Source organism: Aquila chrysaetos, unplaced genomic scaffold (genome assembly GCF_900496995.4).
Source record: "Aquila chrysaetos chrysaetos unplaced genomic scaffold, bAquChr1.4, whole genome shotgun sequence".
NCBI classification, from domain to species: Eukaryota; Metazoa; Chordata; class Aves; order Accipitriformes; family Accipitridae; genus Aquila; species Aquila chrysaetos.
In genome coordinates, this window is record NW_024470388.1 from 159,771 (window position 1) to 180,045 (window position 20,275).

At 39.7% G+C, this 20,275-nt stretch overlaps 1 protein-coding gene and 2 non-coding genes across 3 annotated transcripts; all 3 read left to right on the forward strand.

The window, feature by feature from the left end:
- The first annotated feature begins 1,645 nt into the window (after positions 1–1,645).
- LOC115338124 lies at positions 1,646–1,729 on the forward strand. Its single transcript, XR_003922337.1, has one exon. It is a non-coding gene; the product is annotated as a small nucleolar RNA SNORD121A (small nucleolar RNA).
- Positions 1,730–5,345: 3,616 nt separating this feature from the next.
- LOC115338122 lies at positions 5,346–5,431 on the forward strand. Its single transcript, XR_003922336.1, has one exon. It is a non-coding gene; the product is annotated as a small nucleolar RNA SNORD121A (small nucleolar RNA).
- A 603-nt stretch (positions 5,432–6,034) lies between these two features.
- On the forward strand, positions 6,035–17,934 carry LOC115338109 (ubiquitin-associated protein 2-like). The gene is made up of 8 exons (XM_041121871.1): positions 6,035–6,044; positions 7,227–7,231; positions 8,427–8,466; positions 11,250–11,433; positions 13,945–14,011; positions 15,344–15,539; positions 16,807–16,898; positions 17,797–17,934. Exons 1-8 carry the CDS (start codon positions 6,035–6,037, stop codon positions 17,917–17,919), a joined length of 717 nt encoding a protein of 238 aa, XP_040977805.1. The 3' UTR covers positions 17,920–17,934.
- The last annotated feature ends 2,341 nt before the right edge of the window (positions 17,935–20,275 follow it).

Sequence of the window (20,275 nt, forward strand, 5' to 3'; positions counted from 1 at the left end):
AGCATGAGATCTGAAAACTAGATGGCCTAATGGTCCCAAGCGTCCTGATACAGCTGTACTGCTGTACTGCAGACTGCAACAAAATTTTCCTTATAACGTGGATATGACCTGGAGGAGGCATGGTGTCAGTTGGTCTACAGTTTATATTCCATTCCTTTCCTTCTTAAAGGTGATATGTTCACATGTTCATTGTTCTAATGCAAATAAATTCTTCCAGTGGATGTCCCTCAAATTATGTTAGAAAATATTTTAGTTCATCAACTCAAAATTCTGGTGTTTTGGTTTGGGGTTTTTTTTTGGGGGGGGTGTTGGCTGTTTTGGTTTTGCTTGCCATAAGAAAGGTTTGGGCATTAAGAAATCTATGCTAATGAAAGTGCTGGAAGCAGCTCTTCAGCCTAAGCCTGCAGTATATTTAGGATAAACTTAAGTCAGAATTTTTCGAGTAGATTTCTTTTATTGTCTGAATGCTTTGCTTTTCCTTGGATAAACCTGTGCTAAACATGTGGTTAGGGGTTAGTAAGCCATGCTAAATATAAGAAAATTCATGTTTCTCATCCCGCTCAGGTATGTGTGGTAGAGTAATTTTGGATATGTGCCTACTATCTGAGAAACTTAGCTTTTATTTCTGCTGCTCTTGTGACTTCCATGTCATCACACATTCACTCAATTGCTGCATGTGTGACTTTATTCTTTACTGTCCTCATACCCACCCTATACAGAGGTAGGACTTTGATCCCTTGCTCTTTTTAAAGGGATAGCGTGATATACAGAGAACGTGGACTATCAATATATAAATGGGCTTGCAGGCAGGATCCACTCAAACGTAATGTATCTTTTATGACTTATCTCCAGTCACTTGGTTATATTAATCATATAGGTTATTTATGTGATACATGATGTTATAAATTTGATAATGTTTGAAAAGAGAGCAAAGATAATTTATATTCTAACTGTAGTGGAAGGTTTCAGCTAGCAGATTTTTACTTTCTGGCAAAAACCTCTATTCTACCTCTTTTTGTATGGCAGACAAGCAATATTTGAAAAGACTGTTAATCAGAAATAATTCTGTTGCTGGTACGGCAGCTTTCTTCAGTTTCAACGCAGCCTAATCATCATGTTTATTCCAGCCAAACTTTGCTTTTTTTTACAGCATTGATTTGGTAACACTGCTTCAAAAACCCGTGACTTCCACCCAAGAGACAGAAGGCAACTCATTTGAGGCTCCCCAGCAGACCTTTGGCCAAGCCCTAGTCTTCACAAATTCTCAACACAACACCCAGATGGCATCAGGAACTGGCAGCTCCAGTGCTGTAAACTCTTATTCTCCTCAAAGTCTGGTAAAATTATCTTATGCTTTCTAAATATTTTTCATGAGTAAATATTCCAGGTTAAACAACTTTTCCAGTACTGGTCATTTCATGAGATGTTTCAGTATTTGTAAAATTCAGGTTGCAAATGTTGAAAGAATGGAATTAAGAATTCCATTCCTTCCATTCACACACACACACAAAAAAAGGATTATTTTTTTTTCTGCTTTTGCTAAGTAGTTGTTTCTCGGTTTACATGAAGTATTTGTATTAATTTTTGAGTAGAGAGCAGATGCGTTTACTGCATGCTGGTTTAGGATGAAATCACTTGTTTATAGTACCAGAAAACTATGTTGTGTTATTTCCAAGCACATATCTGACTGCTTTTTGTGGAAACCTGATTATTTCTGAGTCGATTGTGAGGGCTTGAAATTGGGCACTTGTATTTATTCTCTGAAAATCAGTTCAACTATTAGTAAATACATGCTATTTTGAGATGCATGGATTCAAGTAAATCAGTATTGTTGCAACAGTGGTGGAAGTTGTATCGGTGATAACCAGAGAGGATCTGGCCATATGCTACAACTGCTGAATTTTTATTGGTCATTTATTAGTAATCTAGGATTGAAGAGGTTTTGGTTGCTGCCAAATAGCAACTGTAGGCATTGACCCTATGGTTATGTTCAAATTATTTATTAAATACTTCACTCCACTCCTTCCCCTCTTTTTTTGTCTTTTGGTAGTCTGCAGTTCTTTGTTCTGGCTTTGGAGAACTTGGATCCTCTAAATTGGCAAACTCTACTGGATCCCAAATCTTGGACCAATTGAAATCTCCAGATTTGGGTCAGTTTACCTCTCAACAAAACAATAGTCGCTCTACCACCACTACCACAACTACCACATCATCCTGGGATCTAAAACCGCCTGTTACTCAGTCCTCAGTCCTTAGTCAGTTTGGTAAGTGCTTTGACGTAGTTTTCTCTCTCTTTCTCTCTCTGTTAGCGTGTAAGATTTCTTAATGCCAATGACAGTTTAAAATGGCCTTAAACAAAAAGCTTTTTCTAAAAAATGTAATCCTAATAATATAATTGGTTACAACATTGTAAGTGTTACACTTACTTGCTGGCAATAGACATTATGAGTATATCACAAACTAAGTTTTGATCGGCTTAAGCCTATCCATAAATGTCGTTGCATCTTCAGAAGTTGTTGAGCCTTCATGTAATGACATCTTTGTTTTAATGTGCTTGAATATTTAAGTGGAACTTTGATGTGACTTTGTTTCTCAACAAATCCTGGAAAATACTTATTTTCATTGTGCCTATGCTGCTTCTAGCTGAGTATAAGGTTGTACCATATTTTGTCTTTTTTTCCCCAATTTTTTTCTCTTCTAACCATTACATGAATTTTGAATGAGTGCTATATAATTTCTTCATAAGTGCATCGCATCTCAGTGTTCTTTCCCTAGTGTGAAGTCTACGTGTGCTGAGAATGATGCAGGTTACCCATTTTGTCTATTCATAATTGTATGGATTTTTCATTTAATTGAGTAAAATTAGTAGAAACAGTGAAAATGACACAAACTTGTTTTTTGCAGTGTAGTTCCTAGCAGTATTCTCACTGTGAAGAGTGATAGCTCTTATATCTATCTTGTGTGTATGTGTATATGTTTCCAGATAGATAAGCAGTCAATTTGGTAGCCATTATAATCTTTGACACACAGCAATTCTGAAAAAAATGTTTACGTATGTTTTAAGTTGCTTTCTAATGCACTTTACCAACTGAATAAAAAAACTTCACATTGCAAATGCTGTGGATCTCTTATGGTTGTTGACCAGTGCTCTGATCCACTGCCTGGCTTTCAGTGTCTGAAAAATATGAAAGGGGAAGACTTGGAAAAAAACCTGTCAGTGTTCCAGTGTCTCTTGACTTTCAGCCAGATTGAGATGGTGGATGACTTCCTATTTGTGTTGAAAATCTTCTCCTTTGTAGGGGCAGGAAATCCTAACTCATAATACCTCTAAATTGCAACTTCAGACCCCTTGGAAGTAATCACAATTTATCATCACAGTTAATTGCAGTGAAACTTGCAGTGTTTGATTAAAATAATCCGTAACAGTTTTTGAGGCCTAACGTGTGATAATACTATGTGACTGCATAGGTAGGTTTGGTTTCATATTTTTGAAGAAAGCTAAATAACGCTTGCCCACAGCTGTTTGTTTAAAGTAGAGAATATCAAATGTTGGCCTTATTATTGCAGTGGTAATGTTCAATGTGAAACTTGTGTGATGTCTGAAAGACTCGCACACTTTATAAAATCATAGCTGTCGAGCGTGTCAAGTCACCCAGATTCTTTCATAAAGAGTTAGAAGCATGAAGAGCAGTTTAATGCTTTAATTTTGATATTTCTTTTTCCCAACGCTGACCAGACTTTAAATCCCAGCCTGAACCATCCCCAGTTCTGAGCCAGCTGACCCAGCGACAGCAACAACAAACACAGGCAGTCCCTGTTCCTCCTCCTGGGCTGGAGTCCTTCTCCCAGATAAAACTCCATGAGCCATCACCAGTAGACACCTCTACAGCTGTTAGCAAAATGTTACAGCTTCCCACTATATCTATGGATAACCAGGCAGTGACTGCCCATCAAACCCAGCAGAAACAGATAAAACCACCAAAACGGAGGATAACTCCAGCATCTAAGGTGGGTAATTGAGTGGTGGCTTGTCCTTAGTAAACATATAAACATACAAAAGCTTGTATCAGAAATAGCGTGGCCAGCAGGACTAGGGAAGTGATCATCCCTTTGTACTCGGCACTGGTAAGGCTGCATCTCGAATACTGTGTTCAGTTTTGGGCCCCTCACTACAAGAAAGACATTGAGGTGCTGGAGCATGTCTGTCGCGGTTTAACCCCAGCCAGCAACTAAGCACCACACAGCTGCTCGCTCACTTCCCCCCCACCCAGTGGGACGGGGGAGAGAATCAGGGAAAAAAAAGTAAAACTCGTGGGTTGAGATAAAGACAGTTTAATAGGACAGAAAGGAATAAAATAATAATAATAATAATAATAACAACAATAATAAAATGACAATAATAATAATAAAAGAATTGGAATATACAAAACAAGTGATGCACAATACAATTGCTCACCACCCACCGACTGATGCCCAGTTAGTTCCCAAGCAGCGATCTGCCCCCCAGGCCAGCTCCCCCCAGTTTATATACTGGACATGATGTCACATGGTATGGAATACCCCGTTAGCCAGTTTGGGTCAGCTGCCCTGGCTGTGTCCCCTCCCAACTTCTAGTGCCCCTCCAGCCTTCTTGCTGGCTGGGCATGAGAAGCTGAAAAATCCTTGACTCTAGTCTAAACGCTACTTAGCAGCAACTGAAAACATCAGTGTGTTATCAACATTCTTCTCATACTGAATCCAAGACATCCTATATCAGGTATTAGAAAGAAAATTAACTCTATCCCAGCTGAAACCAGGACAGTGTCCAAAGAAGAGCGGTGAAGCTGGTGAAGGGTCTAGAGCACAAGTCTTATGAGGAGCGGCTGAGGGAACTGGGGTTGTTTAGTCTGGAGAAAAGGAGGCTGAGGGGAGGCCTTATCGCTCTCTACAGCTACCTGAAAGGAGGTTGTAGCGAAGTGGGTGTCAGTGTCTTTTCCCAAGTTACAGGTGATAGGATGAGAGGAAACGGCCTCAAGTTGCGCCAGGGGAGGTTTAGACTGGATATTAGGAAAAATTTCTTCACTGAAAGGGTTGTCAAGCATTGGAACAGGCTGCCCAGGGAAGTGGTTGAGTCACCATCCCTGGAGGTATTTAAAAGACGTGTAGACATGGTGCTTAGGGGCATGGTTTAGTGGTGGACTTGGTAGTCTTAGGTTTACAGTTGGATTCGATGATCTTAGGTCTTTTCCAACCTAAATGATTCTATGATTCTATTCTATGTATAAGTTGCTAGGGAGAAGGAGAGCAAAGACCATGGTCTATTTCTTGTTTATAAAGCAGGAAATTCTAAGCTGGATAGTTTTTAGGTCCAAAATACAGTAATGTTTGTCTTTTCCAAGCACATATCTGATTGCTCTGTGTGGAAAATGACTGTTGCTGCGTGATTTTGGATTGACTTAGTAACCCAAAGATGAAATGTTGGCTGGAAGGGGGATGGACACGGATGACACTTTGATAGTGTAGAATTAGTATGGCTTACTCTTTCAGCTCCAGATCAGGGCACCGAATCAATGAATTAATTCCAGGTTACAAGAATGTAGTTAATTTAGGTGATGTAAAGTGGGGGGGTAGTTTGCAGATCTAGTTAACAGCAAAGGCTGAGGCAGTAACTGAAGAAGCCTGTAGTTAAGGGAGGAGAGGGTGTCAGTTACTGATATCTTTAATACAGATACTGCATGCAAAGGAATTATGGCACTTTTTCCCTCCTTTAAGATTCCTGCCTCTGCAGTTGAGATGCATGGATCAGCAGATGTGACAGGGTTAAATGTTCAGTTTGGAGCTCTGGAGTTTGGATCAGAGCCTGCACTCCCAGAGTTTGGATCACTTCAAGCAGTGAGAATACCAGCCAGGCGGACCAACAATAGCTTGTACTCAAAGTCTGGAAAGTACGTGTGAGTTCCCCTTGTGCATTCTTACATGTCTTCTTTAAGGGGTCAAGGTTTGTGCCAAAAACATCAAGGCACAGTTACCATGTAATGAATGGGGAGGGGGAAATATGATGACTTGTAAGGCTAAGTGTTTTCTGTGGGATGGCATCTTAAAGGAGAAATTTATTTTCTAATGACAATCAAAATCTCCCTGGATGGGTCGATGTGAAGCTGAGATGACATGAATGTAAAATAACCTTATAATAAGCTACCCTTTATAGAATTGCTTTCCTCATGTTTAATTGTTTGAGGGTTTGTTCCTCACAACCCGAATTTTTCTGCTTCTGATCCAGGAGAGATGACCCTTGTACCATATATGTGTGTCAGTAGATTGGCGCCAGATTACAGATCTGATGCTCCTATGGGATGAGAAAAGCAGCCAGGCTTTTCAGTATGCTGAAGTCTCTTACTGAAATGCTAAAATAGCCAATGATAAATGTCAACATACCAGTAACCCATTTTTTCTTCCTTATTCATTCAAAATTGGCTTCAGTAAAAAGCTTCCCTGAAGTTAAATTCAGAAATATTAGTAAAAATGAACTTTCACATTCATTTCTAGTTCTATAAATTATTTAAGCTGTTTAGAAAGTAAACACTCCTGCATGTTTTAAAGTATTTTTTCCTCTTTGCATAGTTCATTCTGTTAGACTGCTACTATAATGTTAGAATTCTATTGTAAAAGAGACTGGGTGTTTCTCATCATATACCAGACTTTATGGATCTAGTTGTTTAAAAAAGAGAGATTATGATCATTAATTTATCCTTTGAGAAGGTGGAAATAACATGACTGAAAAGTGCTTGTGTGTAAACTCTTGTTTTGGTTGGGCTGGCAGGAGGAAGGTGAATGGTGCTTAGTGCAGCTGATGGTTTTGAAGCAGCGATTACTGGGGACCAAAGCAAAATTATATATATTTTTTTTTATTATTAGATTTTCTAGTATAAATAATGTAGATTTGACTACATGTTAAGGTAGTTCTAGATAACTGTATAGGAGCTGATACTTTCATGAAGGTGTTTGAGATGTCGTTTACCAAGATGATAAATAATTTTTTACTTTTTCCAGTGATCCTTGAATACCTCTTTGCCAATATCCATACAGTACAGGAGTCCACCTACACACCTCTGCCATCACTCTTCCAGTCTGACCTGCTCATCCCAGAGCACTAGCCAGTAACAACCTTCCTCCTATGACCGACTTCTGTGCATAGTAGGATAACGTACCAAAGCCTCATGGCTCCATCTGAATCAACCCCTGTGCAGTTACGGTGAGTGAATTTCAGAAATAAGACCTTGAAAAAAGGTGAAATATTCTTATCCATGTTAGACTTGTATTACCCTGCTATGTTAATATTTTAACCAAGCCAAGTGGTATTTTTGATTCCCAAGTTCACTCTGTGTATTGTTTTTTTCTTTTCCTATTGTGTAGCCATTTTTTGTATTTGGGATATAAGAGCCTCTGTTGTTGGGGTTTTGACATCTTAAATTGCTGGTTGATGACCGTTTTCTTCTTAGCAACACTTAACATTCTAGTTGAGTTTCCTTCCCTGAAGCTTAGCTTTTTAAAAAAGGAACTATCTCCGTGTGTAAATATTAGTCGTGGTATTTTGCCATAACCTGACAGTTTCTATCCAAAGGTATATTATTTATTAAATTTATATGGCACCTAGCAAATGGATCCCAAACTGTTGTGACCCCCTCCAGCATTACTCTTTGTTGATTTAAACAGCAGTGGGAATTAGTTTCATGTTTTATTTTAAAAAGCATAGGGAGACGTCTAATCTAGGACAGAGAGGATCTCTCTTGGGAGATATTCAAAAGCACCTACTGTCTGTGTATGAAATGTAGGTTTGTTTTAAGAGAACTTAATTTATTAGATGTTTTAAGGAACTTGTGAGAGTTGTAAGTTTATTTACTTCTGGCCTTTGTTATGTAATGGCTCAGTCACACTTATCTTCTGCACTAGCTCATATGTACTGGTGAGGATCAAGCGTAGACTATCTACTTCTTTACTCCCGTGTTATCCAAAAAACAACTGGTGCTTTCTCAAGTCTTTATCTTTCAATGGAAAAAAATTGCCATCTCTGTGTAACTTGGATAGTTAAATTGAGAGTTTGCATTAGATCAAAAGCACAACCATTTCCTATATGTTAATGCAATTCATTCTTTCCTATTGGTGTGAACCTGAAGTTTATGTTATATACAGTACAATGGGAAGGTCTCCTGCTGATGGGTGTAGTATGGGCAGTACATGGGGTTCTGTATGTTCAGGGGACATTGCACTTGAGACAACTTTAGTATGTGGTTTTGTTAAAGGCAGTAAAAAGTTAATTTCCTGCCTTTTTTGGTCTTTCAGTTTAGAATGAATATAGAATTTTGCATGAAGCATGTTCATGTGGTGATTCAGTCCTGAAAATTTAATATACCTCTAAGATGATTTATTCATTTCTCCTTTGTTTACAGAACGGGCACAGCGGTGTTAGAACACAGGCAACTCTTGACAGTAAGTTTACAAAGCTTGGTTGTGCACAGGACTTTCTGATCTTTCCTTACTACTTGCTGCGTGCGCACAACTGTTCCAGTGACATCTGGTTTAAGGTTTTATATTGTTTTCACTGGCTAATTTTAGCTGACCCATTTGAGTTTATTTGTACTTTGCATAGGATATACTGCTTGCTTCTTGACTAAAACTGAAATATGAAAGCAGCCCTATTAAATCTACAAACCTAAGCAGTCTTAGAATTAGAGAGAGCTGCTTTGGCTGCGCTGCGTTTTCTTTTTAATTTATCTGCCAAAAATTAATATAAAATTAAAGTAAATTAATATAAAATTAAAAGTTATTATCAAATTTCTTAGCAATTCTTTCCAATTCTCAGTTGGGAAGCTGCGAAAGCATTTAGCTGTAATGAACAAAGTCACATTGTTTGAATGCACCTCTCACTGGGTATAGTGCTACTTATGCCTCTGTTACAAGCCTATGGGGGAAATAAGGGTGACTAACATGCTCCCTCTTGCCGGGTAGCTTGCTGCCTTGCAGGCGGAGTAACAATAACAGTACTGGCTCTGATACAGGCGTTAACTGTTTATCTTCATCTTAGACTATTTCTAACATGGTATTTTACTTGTAGCCACCCCTACAAGCTCTCTTCCTGGAGTTTAAAATAATTATAGTATTCACTCTTCTGACTTTTATGTGCTGCTCTGTGGAAGTTTTCAAGGGCAGCAGTGTGAATTAACATCTTTTGGAATTCCAACACTTCAATTTAGGTCTGTCCTCCTCTTAAACATCTCTTCAGGTAGGTCGTTAGTGGACAAGCCTTTTTTTTTTTTTTTTTTTTTTATACTTCTGAGTAGAAAGAAGTTGAGTATTGAGACCTGTAAACAGTGTTTTGTTAGTGCCAGGTTCAATTTAAATGAGCAGGAGGAGTGTATATGCCCAAAGAGTTACCACTAAAAGACTTGCTATATATAAAAAAAACTTTTCAAGTGGAAAACTTTATTACCCTTGTGTTACAGAATTAATAAACAATTTATGAAATTCACTACAGGACTTGTCTTTTTGCTATGGAAAACAAAGATCTGAGAATTCCTAATATTTTGTAATTATTCTGTAATGGCTTTATTAGTCCCTTTTTCAATGCCAGTTCTCTTTTGAGAACACTTTTGGTTTTTTCTGTATCTCAAGCACATAAACTGGAATCAGTTGTCTTCCATGTATCTATTTCATGCATCCAAACTATTTTGAAATTCTCTCTTCTTCTTAACATTTGAAAGTACTGACCTTTTCCCTTCTGTATGTGCCGATAATATTCTTAGTTGTTCATCTCTCATCTTTGCTGCTGTCCTTTAATATCCAGATCTCATGCTTCCTAAACCCTTAGTTCAAAGCATGGCTGGTGTGTTATAATTCTGACTATCCTATTTGTCTCCTGGTTTTCTTGTCTTGCACATCATGTTCAAGGGCATCCTATAAGGGGTCTTAATGAAGATGGTGATTCTGTCCCTTGTATTGAGGACATCTACTTTTACTTCAAGAAGGGAACCCTGTTCTAAATGTATTGAGAGTTGTCAATGTTATTTACTTATTTGTATATGTATCTTGCCAGGAAGTATCAGGTGATATAGTTTGCCACCTTCATAACTATGTTTCTGTCTGTCACTTGAATTTCCTGCTCTGTTGTCAGTTACCCTCATACTTATTGCCAAGGCCAAAACCTCTTGATTTCTGTTTGCGTAGCACCCAATCCAGCAACCTGACTTGGGTCATTTAGTGAGGAAACCAAACCAATAACATGAACAAACTGTGATGCGTAACTTCCAAGCGTATATTTGACTTGTTTGGTGAACATTCTAAGGACTGTCTTCACGTGCATTGCAAGTTAGTGATGATCCACTGGGTAGTGGTCTCTGGTGTGGTATAGAAGCATGGCCCAGCAGAAGGCAGGGCTCAACACTTTCTGAGTTTTATTGGTGGGTGAGTGCCTCTAATTCTGTGTATTATCTTCAGAGGACAAGAGATAAGTGTAGAAACAGCTGGGTATTATGTTGGGGCAGTAGAGTTGTTCAATGTCTTATTACAGTATAGTGATCCTTTGGAAAGGCACATCCGTGGTAAACAAGTTCTACTCTGTATAGCCTAAAAAGTAATTTTAATGCTAAACGCTTATTGTTATCTAGGTCAAATAAAATAAGACAATATTTGACAACTCTTTAGCCATTAAAAGTGCTTAATGCTGTGCTCAATTGTGGCCTTTTATTGTAGCTTCTTTTATTCTACTGCATTACACATTTGACTCAGTTCTCCAAACTGGTAAGTTGTATGTGCCCTTGTACTCCAGCGATCCAAGTCTCAAATATCAAAGGTGCCATGTAGGTTGGAATGAAGCAGCAGAGCTGTAGGTAAAAGCAGATTTGTATAGTGCCTTGAAAAGCACAAATGACTTTTGTTTGCAGAACCAAATGCAAGGAATTTTAAAATGAGGATTGACTTGCGAGCAAAAGTTAGTAATCCAGATAGTGGGAGGTGAAGTGCAGAAGACTGTAGTTTACTACATGTGTAGCAGTGAAAATATAATCTATTATAGGTGAAGAACTAAAGGGAAAAATTATAGTTCTGTTGCTGTTTGAATTTTCATTAATAGCCAGATTGCTTGATACTGTTACTGGTCCTTAATGGTCAGGTTTTTGTAAACCAAGGGGAGAATACTGTTGTGTTCCTGGATCCAGGCTGGGATGTCAGGTATGCTGGAATTTGTCTTTGAATGCCTCTTTTTTAACTCGTTGCAGCTACTTCATCAGTTCCAGCGCCCAAGGCAGAGCCTTCTCCCTCACTACCTTCTGCTGGTTCTCTGCCTAGCGTGGTATCCACCACTGCTTCACTTCTGCCTTCAGCATCGCAGCACACAGCAACGTTGCCCAGCTTGCCTCAGTCCAGTGATTTGGCCAGCAGCTCACTTTCCCAGTTAAGCAGGTACAGTAGGAGTTGTGATAAACTGAAAGGGGTTCAATTTTGGGGAAAGGGCAAACATGAGGGTGATTGTGTATGGGGCTGTCAGACACCAGGGTCCCCTTTTCTGACATTAACTGGAATTAGGGGAGAGATTCAGAAGAAACCAGAATGTTTCTGGTTGCAAAGTATGAGCTCTGGGCTGCCTCTTAATGATGGAGCAGTTGCTGTCCTCAAGTTTTCATGGTATATAAACAACTTTGTGTTTCAAGTGGCTCTTGCTTCAATCATGCCAGCTAAATTGATTCCCCCACTTTGTTTTCCCTACTTTGTCCACAGTGCCTGCTGTTTGTTTAGTGTCATATGTTTGAAATCATTCCTTAACAGTTTACTTCCTGGCTAATTTTGAAATATTGTAGTTTCATTTATATTTGTATTTCTTAAAATTAAAAACCAGAAATAATTCCACAGGGACAGTGCGTGTTTTTTCTTTTTCTAAGACATTTCCTTAAGACACTTTGAAATATCAGATTGGTGTTCCTGGAAGTGCATTTAGCACAGCTTAGCTCATTTGCACTATCTGTCTGATTTTTCAGTGCCTGTTACTTGAGCTTCATCCTCAGGCAGGTGACATCTGAGGCTATTACTGGTTGAGTTATATTTTAATACTCACCTTTGTACTGTATTTGTTAATATAAGAAACTAATTTGATGGGCTATCACAGGGGTTTTTTTCTGTTTCACAGCTAGGACACGGTTGATTCTCTTTTAATACACTAGTGTTTTTCTGTTGAATAAAATGGTAAATGTGTCAAATAACAAGAATTACTCCATTCACATTAGAAACATCTTCTCCCCACATTTGTTTGTTGAAAAGCTGTGTACACTGGTAAAAATTTTAGTTGGAGGATTGATGCTGTTGGACAGATACCAAGCACCATGAAAGATGATTCCTGAATTCTAGGCATGTCTGACTTGATTGTGCTGGTGGCTCTTGTCTGCGTCTCTACCGTAGGTCAGATGGTCAATTAAGGCTTATTAGAAGAGCCAGGGAGAGTAGGCGAGGGAGTGGTTTAAAACCATATGTTGGACTGAACCATTTCTTTCCTTGCTGCCTGAAGTGGTGTCATTGTAATTCCTGCAGACAGGGAACAGCTTTAAAGAGTCGAAGTAAAATTAATCTATGAAACTGCCAAGTTTTATTCTGGTCCCACACCTCGAAGAGCTGCCAGAAGTGTTTGCCCTTAAATTAGGGCATATAATTTAGCCTGCAGCTTTGTTATGAAAACTGCTGTATTTTCTTGTGGCTATTTCCATAGAGAACACTAAAATATTTGTTATGGTTAGGATCTCCCTTGCTTCTGATTTCACATGAGGAGGGGCTTTTTGAGCACCAAACCATACATATTTTTTTATGCTTTGTTTTGTTTGCCTTTGTTCAGTGTTCATTTTGTTTATTCCATGCTGTACTGTAAGTTATGTTCTTGACCTCGAATGTAAGGTATAACTTTAGTCAGTGTAAATGTTTAAGAACCAGTTTCAGTCCCCTTTCAGGGAGACATGTAAAGATCTTTGGATTACGGATGGGTGTGGGTGCTCTTGTTCCTGCCAAAAGTTGACAGGCCTGGTCAGCTAGGGAAAAAAGGTGGTGCTAAAGCAGAGTTGCTTCCTAAAATGGAGTTATCTGCAGATGTTTCATCAAGGGATTCTTTATTTTCATATTTTACAGTGTATGTATAAAACTGAACTGATAGTTCTGATTCATCTTTTCAAAGAGGAAATTATTTTTGGTGGGGCGTAGCGGTATGAACCAGCCTTGATTAAATTGCCAGATTCTGTAGTAGTATGTCTAATTTTTGGGCTTTCACAGATGCTCTTCATTTGCTGTTTTTTTTGAGCCCTGTCTTTTGAGAGTGTGTTGGGGCTTTTGGCAGAGTTATGGGGCAAATACCCTGCAGTTCTAATTGGTTGAACTAATGTTATGCAGGTTATGCGAGAAATACCATAGTGAGTCAAACCAAAGCACTGCCTCACCTAATTAATATCTGTGCCCTGTGGCAGGCAGCAGCAGTTGCTCAGGGAAGGAATGAGAAGCGAACCATGTGTTGTGTGAACCTTCTGGTTTTGGACTTTATGTGTCTTGGAGTCATTGCTACGTAATTCCTGAAGCAACTATTGTTTTTCTAAAATAGAGTAAATTGATAAATACAAATGAATGGTGTTTTAGATGTTTCTTGTTAGTAATAGTTGTCTCTGTACTTCAATTTTTTTTCATTAAACAGTAGTAGGATATTAGGTAAAGGAAAAAATGTCTGTAGGGGTGTGTGTGTATATACACACACATATATATGTGTATATATACGCCCCCCGACAATTTTTTCTTCAGTATCCTACTGTGTATGTGTATACTCATACCTACAATTTTTATTCTTTAATATCCTACTGCTTACTCTGTGTTTGTGTATATACATATATATGTGTTAAAAAATGTTCTAGGAAAAATTAATTTTATTAATTCTTTGCAATTTTTTTCTAGCTCCCTTTCCAATCATCAGAGCAGCCTCTCCCCTGCCTCAGTGTTGTCTTCAAGCACATCACATGCAGTAAGTCCTATTTGCATTTCAACAGATGTTTGGCATATAGTCAGTTTATCTGATGATTAAGACCCTCTCTTAAAGTTCATTGTGTCCCAGTACACTAAGAACTGAAACAAGAGCCTTATCTCAGGGAAGAAGGACTGCCAGCCCCTCTAGTGGTAAAAAAAGTCTTTACCACTTGTGATTTGTACTAGATCAGGAACAGCTATTACAGAGACTTGCCAGTCACACAACCGTAGAGGAAATTTTCATGCCAGCAAGGGGGGATAGAATAAAGAAAGAACTTCTTGTAACAAATGTATTTAAAAAAAAAAAAATCTTTAGAAGTGGCTGTCTGAAACTTCTCCAAAATGTGGACTGTTAGCAGTCTCCACTGGAGAGGTTAGCTGGCAAAATGCAGGTGATGGAATGATACATGTCATGACAAATGCCTCATGACAGATGATTTTAGAGTTTACCATGTGGCATTGTTGTCACCTGTGTATTTAATGCATTTGAGAGAACAAGGCAAATGGTAGTGAACACAGTGCTCTAGATGAGGGTTGCACAAACAAAAGTCAGAGAGACACTGCCTTGTTCTGTGATGGGGTACTTCTGTACAATCCCAGTTGCGGTGTGCAGATAGGTTACTGCTTTGCTTTATGCCTGTATTTTGGTTTGAAATGCTCCATTCCTACTGAATATGTAACTTAAAAATTCACACTTATCCAAATGTCCTTCTTTTCTGTTGTCAGAGTTGTTTTGGCTTCTGTGTGTTGATGACACTGTTTTGCAAGTGTGATCGGCTTACAGCTAAGGCACTGTATTGTGCTGGATTCAAACCAGGAACTCCTTTATCCTCACGTGTTCCTGTAATACATCTGGTCTGTGTTTCAGTTTACCACATTGACTCTGTTGTGGGGCACTGCAGTTTTAATCTTTTAAATTCCACAAGTGCATTGAGGAAATCACGATAGCAGTGTTCTGTATTTTGAAAACAAATACCGTCTTTTGGAAGAATATAGGAGTTTATTTTAACATAACAAGTACTAGCTTAAAAGAGTATACAAGCAAAGGGCAAGAAATAATGCAATGGAGTGACATTTGAGTTACTGTGGTTTAATTTTGTGATGATATAGCGGTTTGAATTTAACTCTCATAATAATTTTCTTTGAATACTTAAAAATCACAAGCATGCAATTTAGTTGCTTGCTTGGTACATAGATAATGCGTATCTTTTTCTTTTGCATGTGCTGCTGTTACTTAAAAGATTGTCGGTTTGGTTTGGTTCCCCCCCCCAGCATCTTCCACTGTGGTTTATTTGCTCTGTGATCCTCATTGTTTTTGTCTCCTTTCTAGCACACTAGTGTTGAGAACACAACTTCACTCCAGCCCTCAACAACCTTTTCAACTGTTTCAAGCTCAGCTACTAGCACCACCTCTTCAGTTGTCAGCATGGCAAGCAGTATGAACACTACAAACAGCCTTGGCCTGGGCGTTACCAGTGTGTCTATACCAGCTGCTACCACACGGGCGGCTCCCTTAGTGTCTTCAGGTTTGCAATATTAACAGATCACATGGATAGACAGAGGACTTCAGTCAGCAGGGATGTCAGTTGAGCATCTCACCAGCCATAACTGTGCTAAGAAATCCACACTCTTGACTAGCCTTTTCGGCATGCTTTATTTGCTGGCTTATAAAATAAAGTTGTCTGGTTTTGTGTATTTGAAATATTTGTTAGGGTGTTATGTGGCATTTATATAGCACATTCCATCCCCAAAGAGCTTTATAAATAGACGCCAGAGCAGTTCTGACTTTGGAAGTTTTGGGCTAGGAGATTCGCCCAGTTTGTATTCCAGGTTGTGATCAGCTCTTGGCTGTGAGTTCACATTAGCTTTAATTTCAGTCTTGTCTGTGACTTGAATCCATTTGGCAGTATCAAAATATAGTGCAGTGTCCTCATTATCATATGCCACATCCCCACTGCCACATCTACAGAAAGGAAAAAAGTGTCTGATGTCTGGGTCATTCCACAGCAAATAGCACTTCAGAAAAAGGGTTCACAGAGAAGGTGGGGAGGCTTCTTGCACTGAAGTGGAAGCAATGCTAAATTCTCTCTTGCTTCTCTAATCAACCTGAACTGCTAAAAGGAAATCCTATGGAGGGAAGTGAATGATTTAAATATTAAGATCAAACTTACTTACAGAAGGATTTCTCATTTCTCGTTCCAATACCTTGTAAATGAAGTGTCTGATGACTGGCCAAAGTGCATTTTTTTGTTCTTCTGCTTCCTAGCACTGCTTCATGGAGGCAACTGAAACTGTTTCAATCTTCTTCTCTTTGCTATTCCCAGCTGCAATAAGTCACCCGCAAAAAGTATGCTGGCAACATTTCATGTTTTCCAGTCTATTGCTGGTGATAAAGGGGAATGTGTTGACAGAGCAGAAAATGAAAGGAGAGAATTTGCTCTCTTAGATTGAGAACAATGCCTGAATTTTGCCTTCAGGAGAGGACTGAGGAAAGGAGAAGTTCCTGTAATTCTTGTAATCCTCTTGGACAAAGTAAATGACAAAATCAGACTGTTCTCTGATGGGACTGTTTTCAGTCTTAAGCAGCCTGTGCTTTCCCTTCCTTGAGGCGTGGTTAAACTCTTCAGGCTATTTTGAGCATTTTCATCAACCAGTACAAAATTCTTCTGCGTAGATCTGCTCTTTACAAGCTATGACAGTGCAGCCGCCAGGGCTTGTGAGCTATCTTGTCTCAATGCTGAAGCCTTTTCTTTTCTAAAGGCTTGTTAAAGTGTCTGTATTTTGATTCTACAGGCAAAGCTCCCCCAAACCTGCCCCAAGGTGTACCGCCCTTGTTGCATAACCAGTATATTGTGGGACCTGGAGGACTTCTGCCTGCCTACCCAGTAAGCAATTTAATTGTTCCCGTCCTTGATTGCTTAACCCTTGGTGCAAGTGGGCCCTCCAGACCTGCTGCTGTCTATGCCAAGGCATTTCTGCTGGCACATGTTGCACCTGGAATTCTTGTTCCAAATGCTGAAGAATATGTGAAATGTATTCAGTGAGGGTTTACTGTTGATAGTAAACTGCAGAACTGTTGGTACAGACCTGATGTGGCTGCTGTTGAAGCTAAACGTGCGTGTTGCTATGGTTTTCAGTGGTATCAGGTTTTAGGCCCTTTGAGTAAAATTAGACTCATTCAGGTTTGTGTTACTGGAATAGATTTACTATAGTAATGGTTGAAATGTGCCATGTGTCCTGTCTGTCATACTTTGAAAGATTGCACATAGCTTTTTGATGTCTGACCAGGATCAACATATTTTTGGTTATCTGTTTTTTGAATCAGAAACTTTATTCTAATCATTTTTCTGTATCACACTGAATGTGAGGGGATACCATAGCTTGCTTTGTGGTCTAGTCATTGAATCTTAAATCCTGCTATTCTCAGAAGTAATGATTAAAGCAAAGGCGACTGTTGTTCTTACTCTCAAATCTGAATGCCCTGTAGATTTTTCACAAGTTGATGAATGATGCATCTGTGAAAACAGTATTGAAGATGGGACAGTAATACTCTCCTCAGAGGACTGCTGTCACCATGAAACAACATCGGAGTGACAAGCCATTTTAAGCTTAGCTCTACTAGTCTTAAAATGCTACAGTGTGCCATGATAGCACAATGCGACGTGTAGCTGTACACCTTTAAAATAGACTGGACCTAGGTCAAACTCTGTTTAAAGCCCCAAATTGGTCAGCGTCAGAGAAAAGTGTTATCATGATGTTTTATTTTTATCTGTCTTCAAGCAGATTTATGGTTATGAAGATCTCCAGATGCTTCAATCCAGGCTGCCAATGGTAAGTAAATGGCTTGGTTTATTTAATTTTAAACAAGTTATCCTCAGTGTTGATCATTTGTGCAACACAAATTAGTTCATTTGATGGTGATTGAGAGCTTATCCTTACGTTCTATATTGTGTTTTAAATACCCATAGTTTCTCCAGGTGGTGTAAATTGATATAGAGCAACTGTTGCATCATGCATTCATCCATCTGCAAATTCTGTAAATAGAAGCAAGTGTGCTCTGTGCTTTTGAGTGGAGAAATTTTTAATTGTTGTAGCAACAGTATGACATCTTGTCAAATCTAGTTGACATCTGAGTGTGAATGTTTTCTTTTACCAAGAGGTAGGGTTGAACAGCAAGTATGCAAATTGGCAGCCAGTAGGTGCATCTGACAGGTTTTGGAGGTGCTCATAGGTGGAGATCTTTGCGTATGCATCATGGCAACAAATGCAGGTGAGCTGCAGGAGGGAGAGTGTATGAAGTTTTCTTCCTTACCTGGAATGGACTGTCGTGGTTTAACCCCAGCCAGCAACTAAGCACCACGCAGCCGCTCACTCGCTCCCCCCCCACCCAGTGGGATGGGGGAGAAAATCGGGAAAAAGAAGCAAAACCCGCGGGTTGAGATAAGAACGGTTTAATAGAACAGAAAAGAAGAAACTAATAATGATAATGATAACACTAATAAAACGACAACAGCAATAATGAAAGGATTGGAATGTACAAATGATGCGCAGTGCAATTGCTCACCACCCGACGACCAACACCCAGTTTAGTCCCCCGAGCGGCGATCCCCCGCCCCCACTGCCCAGTTCCTATACTAGATGGGACGTCACATGGTATGGAATACTCCGTTGGCCACTTTGGGTCAGCTGCCCTGGCTGTGTCCTGTGCCAACTTCTTGTGCCCCTCCAGCTTTCTCGCTGGCTGGGCATGAGAAGCTGAAAAATCCTTGACATTAGTCTAAACACTACTTAGCAACAACTGAAAACATCAGTGTTATCAACATTCTTCACATACTGAACTCAAAACATAGCACCGTACCAGCTACTAGGAAGACAGTTAACTCTATCCCAGCTGAAACTAGGACAGTATCCACCCCTTATTCTATACCATTGACGTCATGCTCAGTTCCCATACCTTTAGTTACATCCTGGTCAATCATCATCACCTTTTCCATCCCTTTGAGACATATGAACAATGATATGTATATATATGTATACACACACAGAGATATCATTCCTTTAGTTTATGGGTTATGTCCATTAAATGATTGTTGATTTCAATGTTTGAAATGATTGTTCATTTAGTTCCCGACTCTGGGCTCCATCTGTCATACCAGCTTTTCTGGGCAGGAGGGATGGTGCAAAGTCCTCTCAGTCTGCAGAGCAGGATAGGGCTTCAGTGCGGTGTGACGAGCAGGTGACATTGGAAGCAGCAGGAGCATGGTGTGCACCGTTGGACTGTTGCATGCTGGAGTCAGTTCTGGTTCCATCACTACTGCACTTCGCTCAGTTTTATCACAGTTCTTTCTTGCTTGATCTAAGTGGTTCTTACTGTAGTACCATGGATATAGCATATAACAATTATAGTAATGATAACATACAGTAGCAGGGTTACATAGCAACTAATATCATACAGTTTAATTCTGGCTATTCTCACCTAAAATCAAATCCCCTTGAGGCACGCATCGGACTTCCCCATCTTTTCGCATCACCCACCAAGTGCACCCAGGCCCTTGAGCAAAAGCAATCCCACAAATGGGTTTACCTTTGCCTGAGGCAGGAGTAACCCAGACTGTCTTCCCTAACATATTTTTTATGTGCGCTACAGGGACTTTATCCCCTTCTACAGTACGTAAAAATTCTGACTGGGCAGGGCCACCCCGATTGGCAGATCCTCTGGTGTTGACTAACCAGGTGGCTTTTGCTAAATGTGTATCCCAATGGTTGAAGGTTCCACCCCCCATTGCTCTCAATGTAGTCTTTAACAGTCCATTGTATCGCTCAATTTTCCCAGAGGCTGGTGCATGATAGGGGATGTGATACACCCACTCAATGCCATGCTCTTTGGCCCAGGTGTCTATGAGGTTGTTTCGGAAATGAGTCCCGTTGTCTGACTCATTTCTTTCTGGGGTGCCATGTTGCCACACGACCTGCTTTTCAAGGCCCAGGATAGTGTTCCGGGCGGTGGCATGGGGTACAGAATATGTTTCCAGCCACCCGGTGGTTGCTTCCACCATTGTAAGCACATAGTGCTTGCCTTGGCGAGTTTGTGGGAGTGTGATATAGTCAATCTGCCAGGCCTCCCCCTGTTTATATTTCAGCCATTGCCCTTCGTACGACAGGGGTTTTAGCCGCTTGGCTTGCTTAATTGTAGCACGTTTCATATTCATGGATAACCTGCGCGATAGTGTCCATGGTCAAGTCCACCCCTCGGTCACGAGCC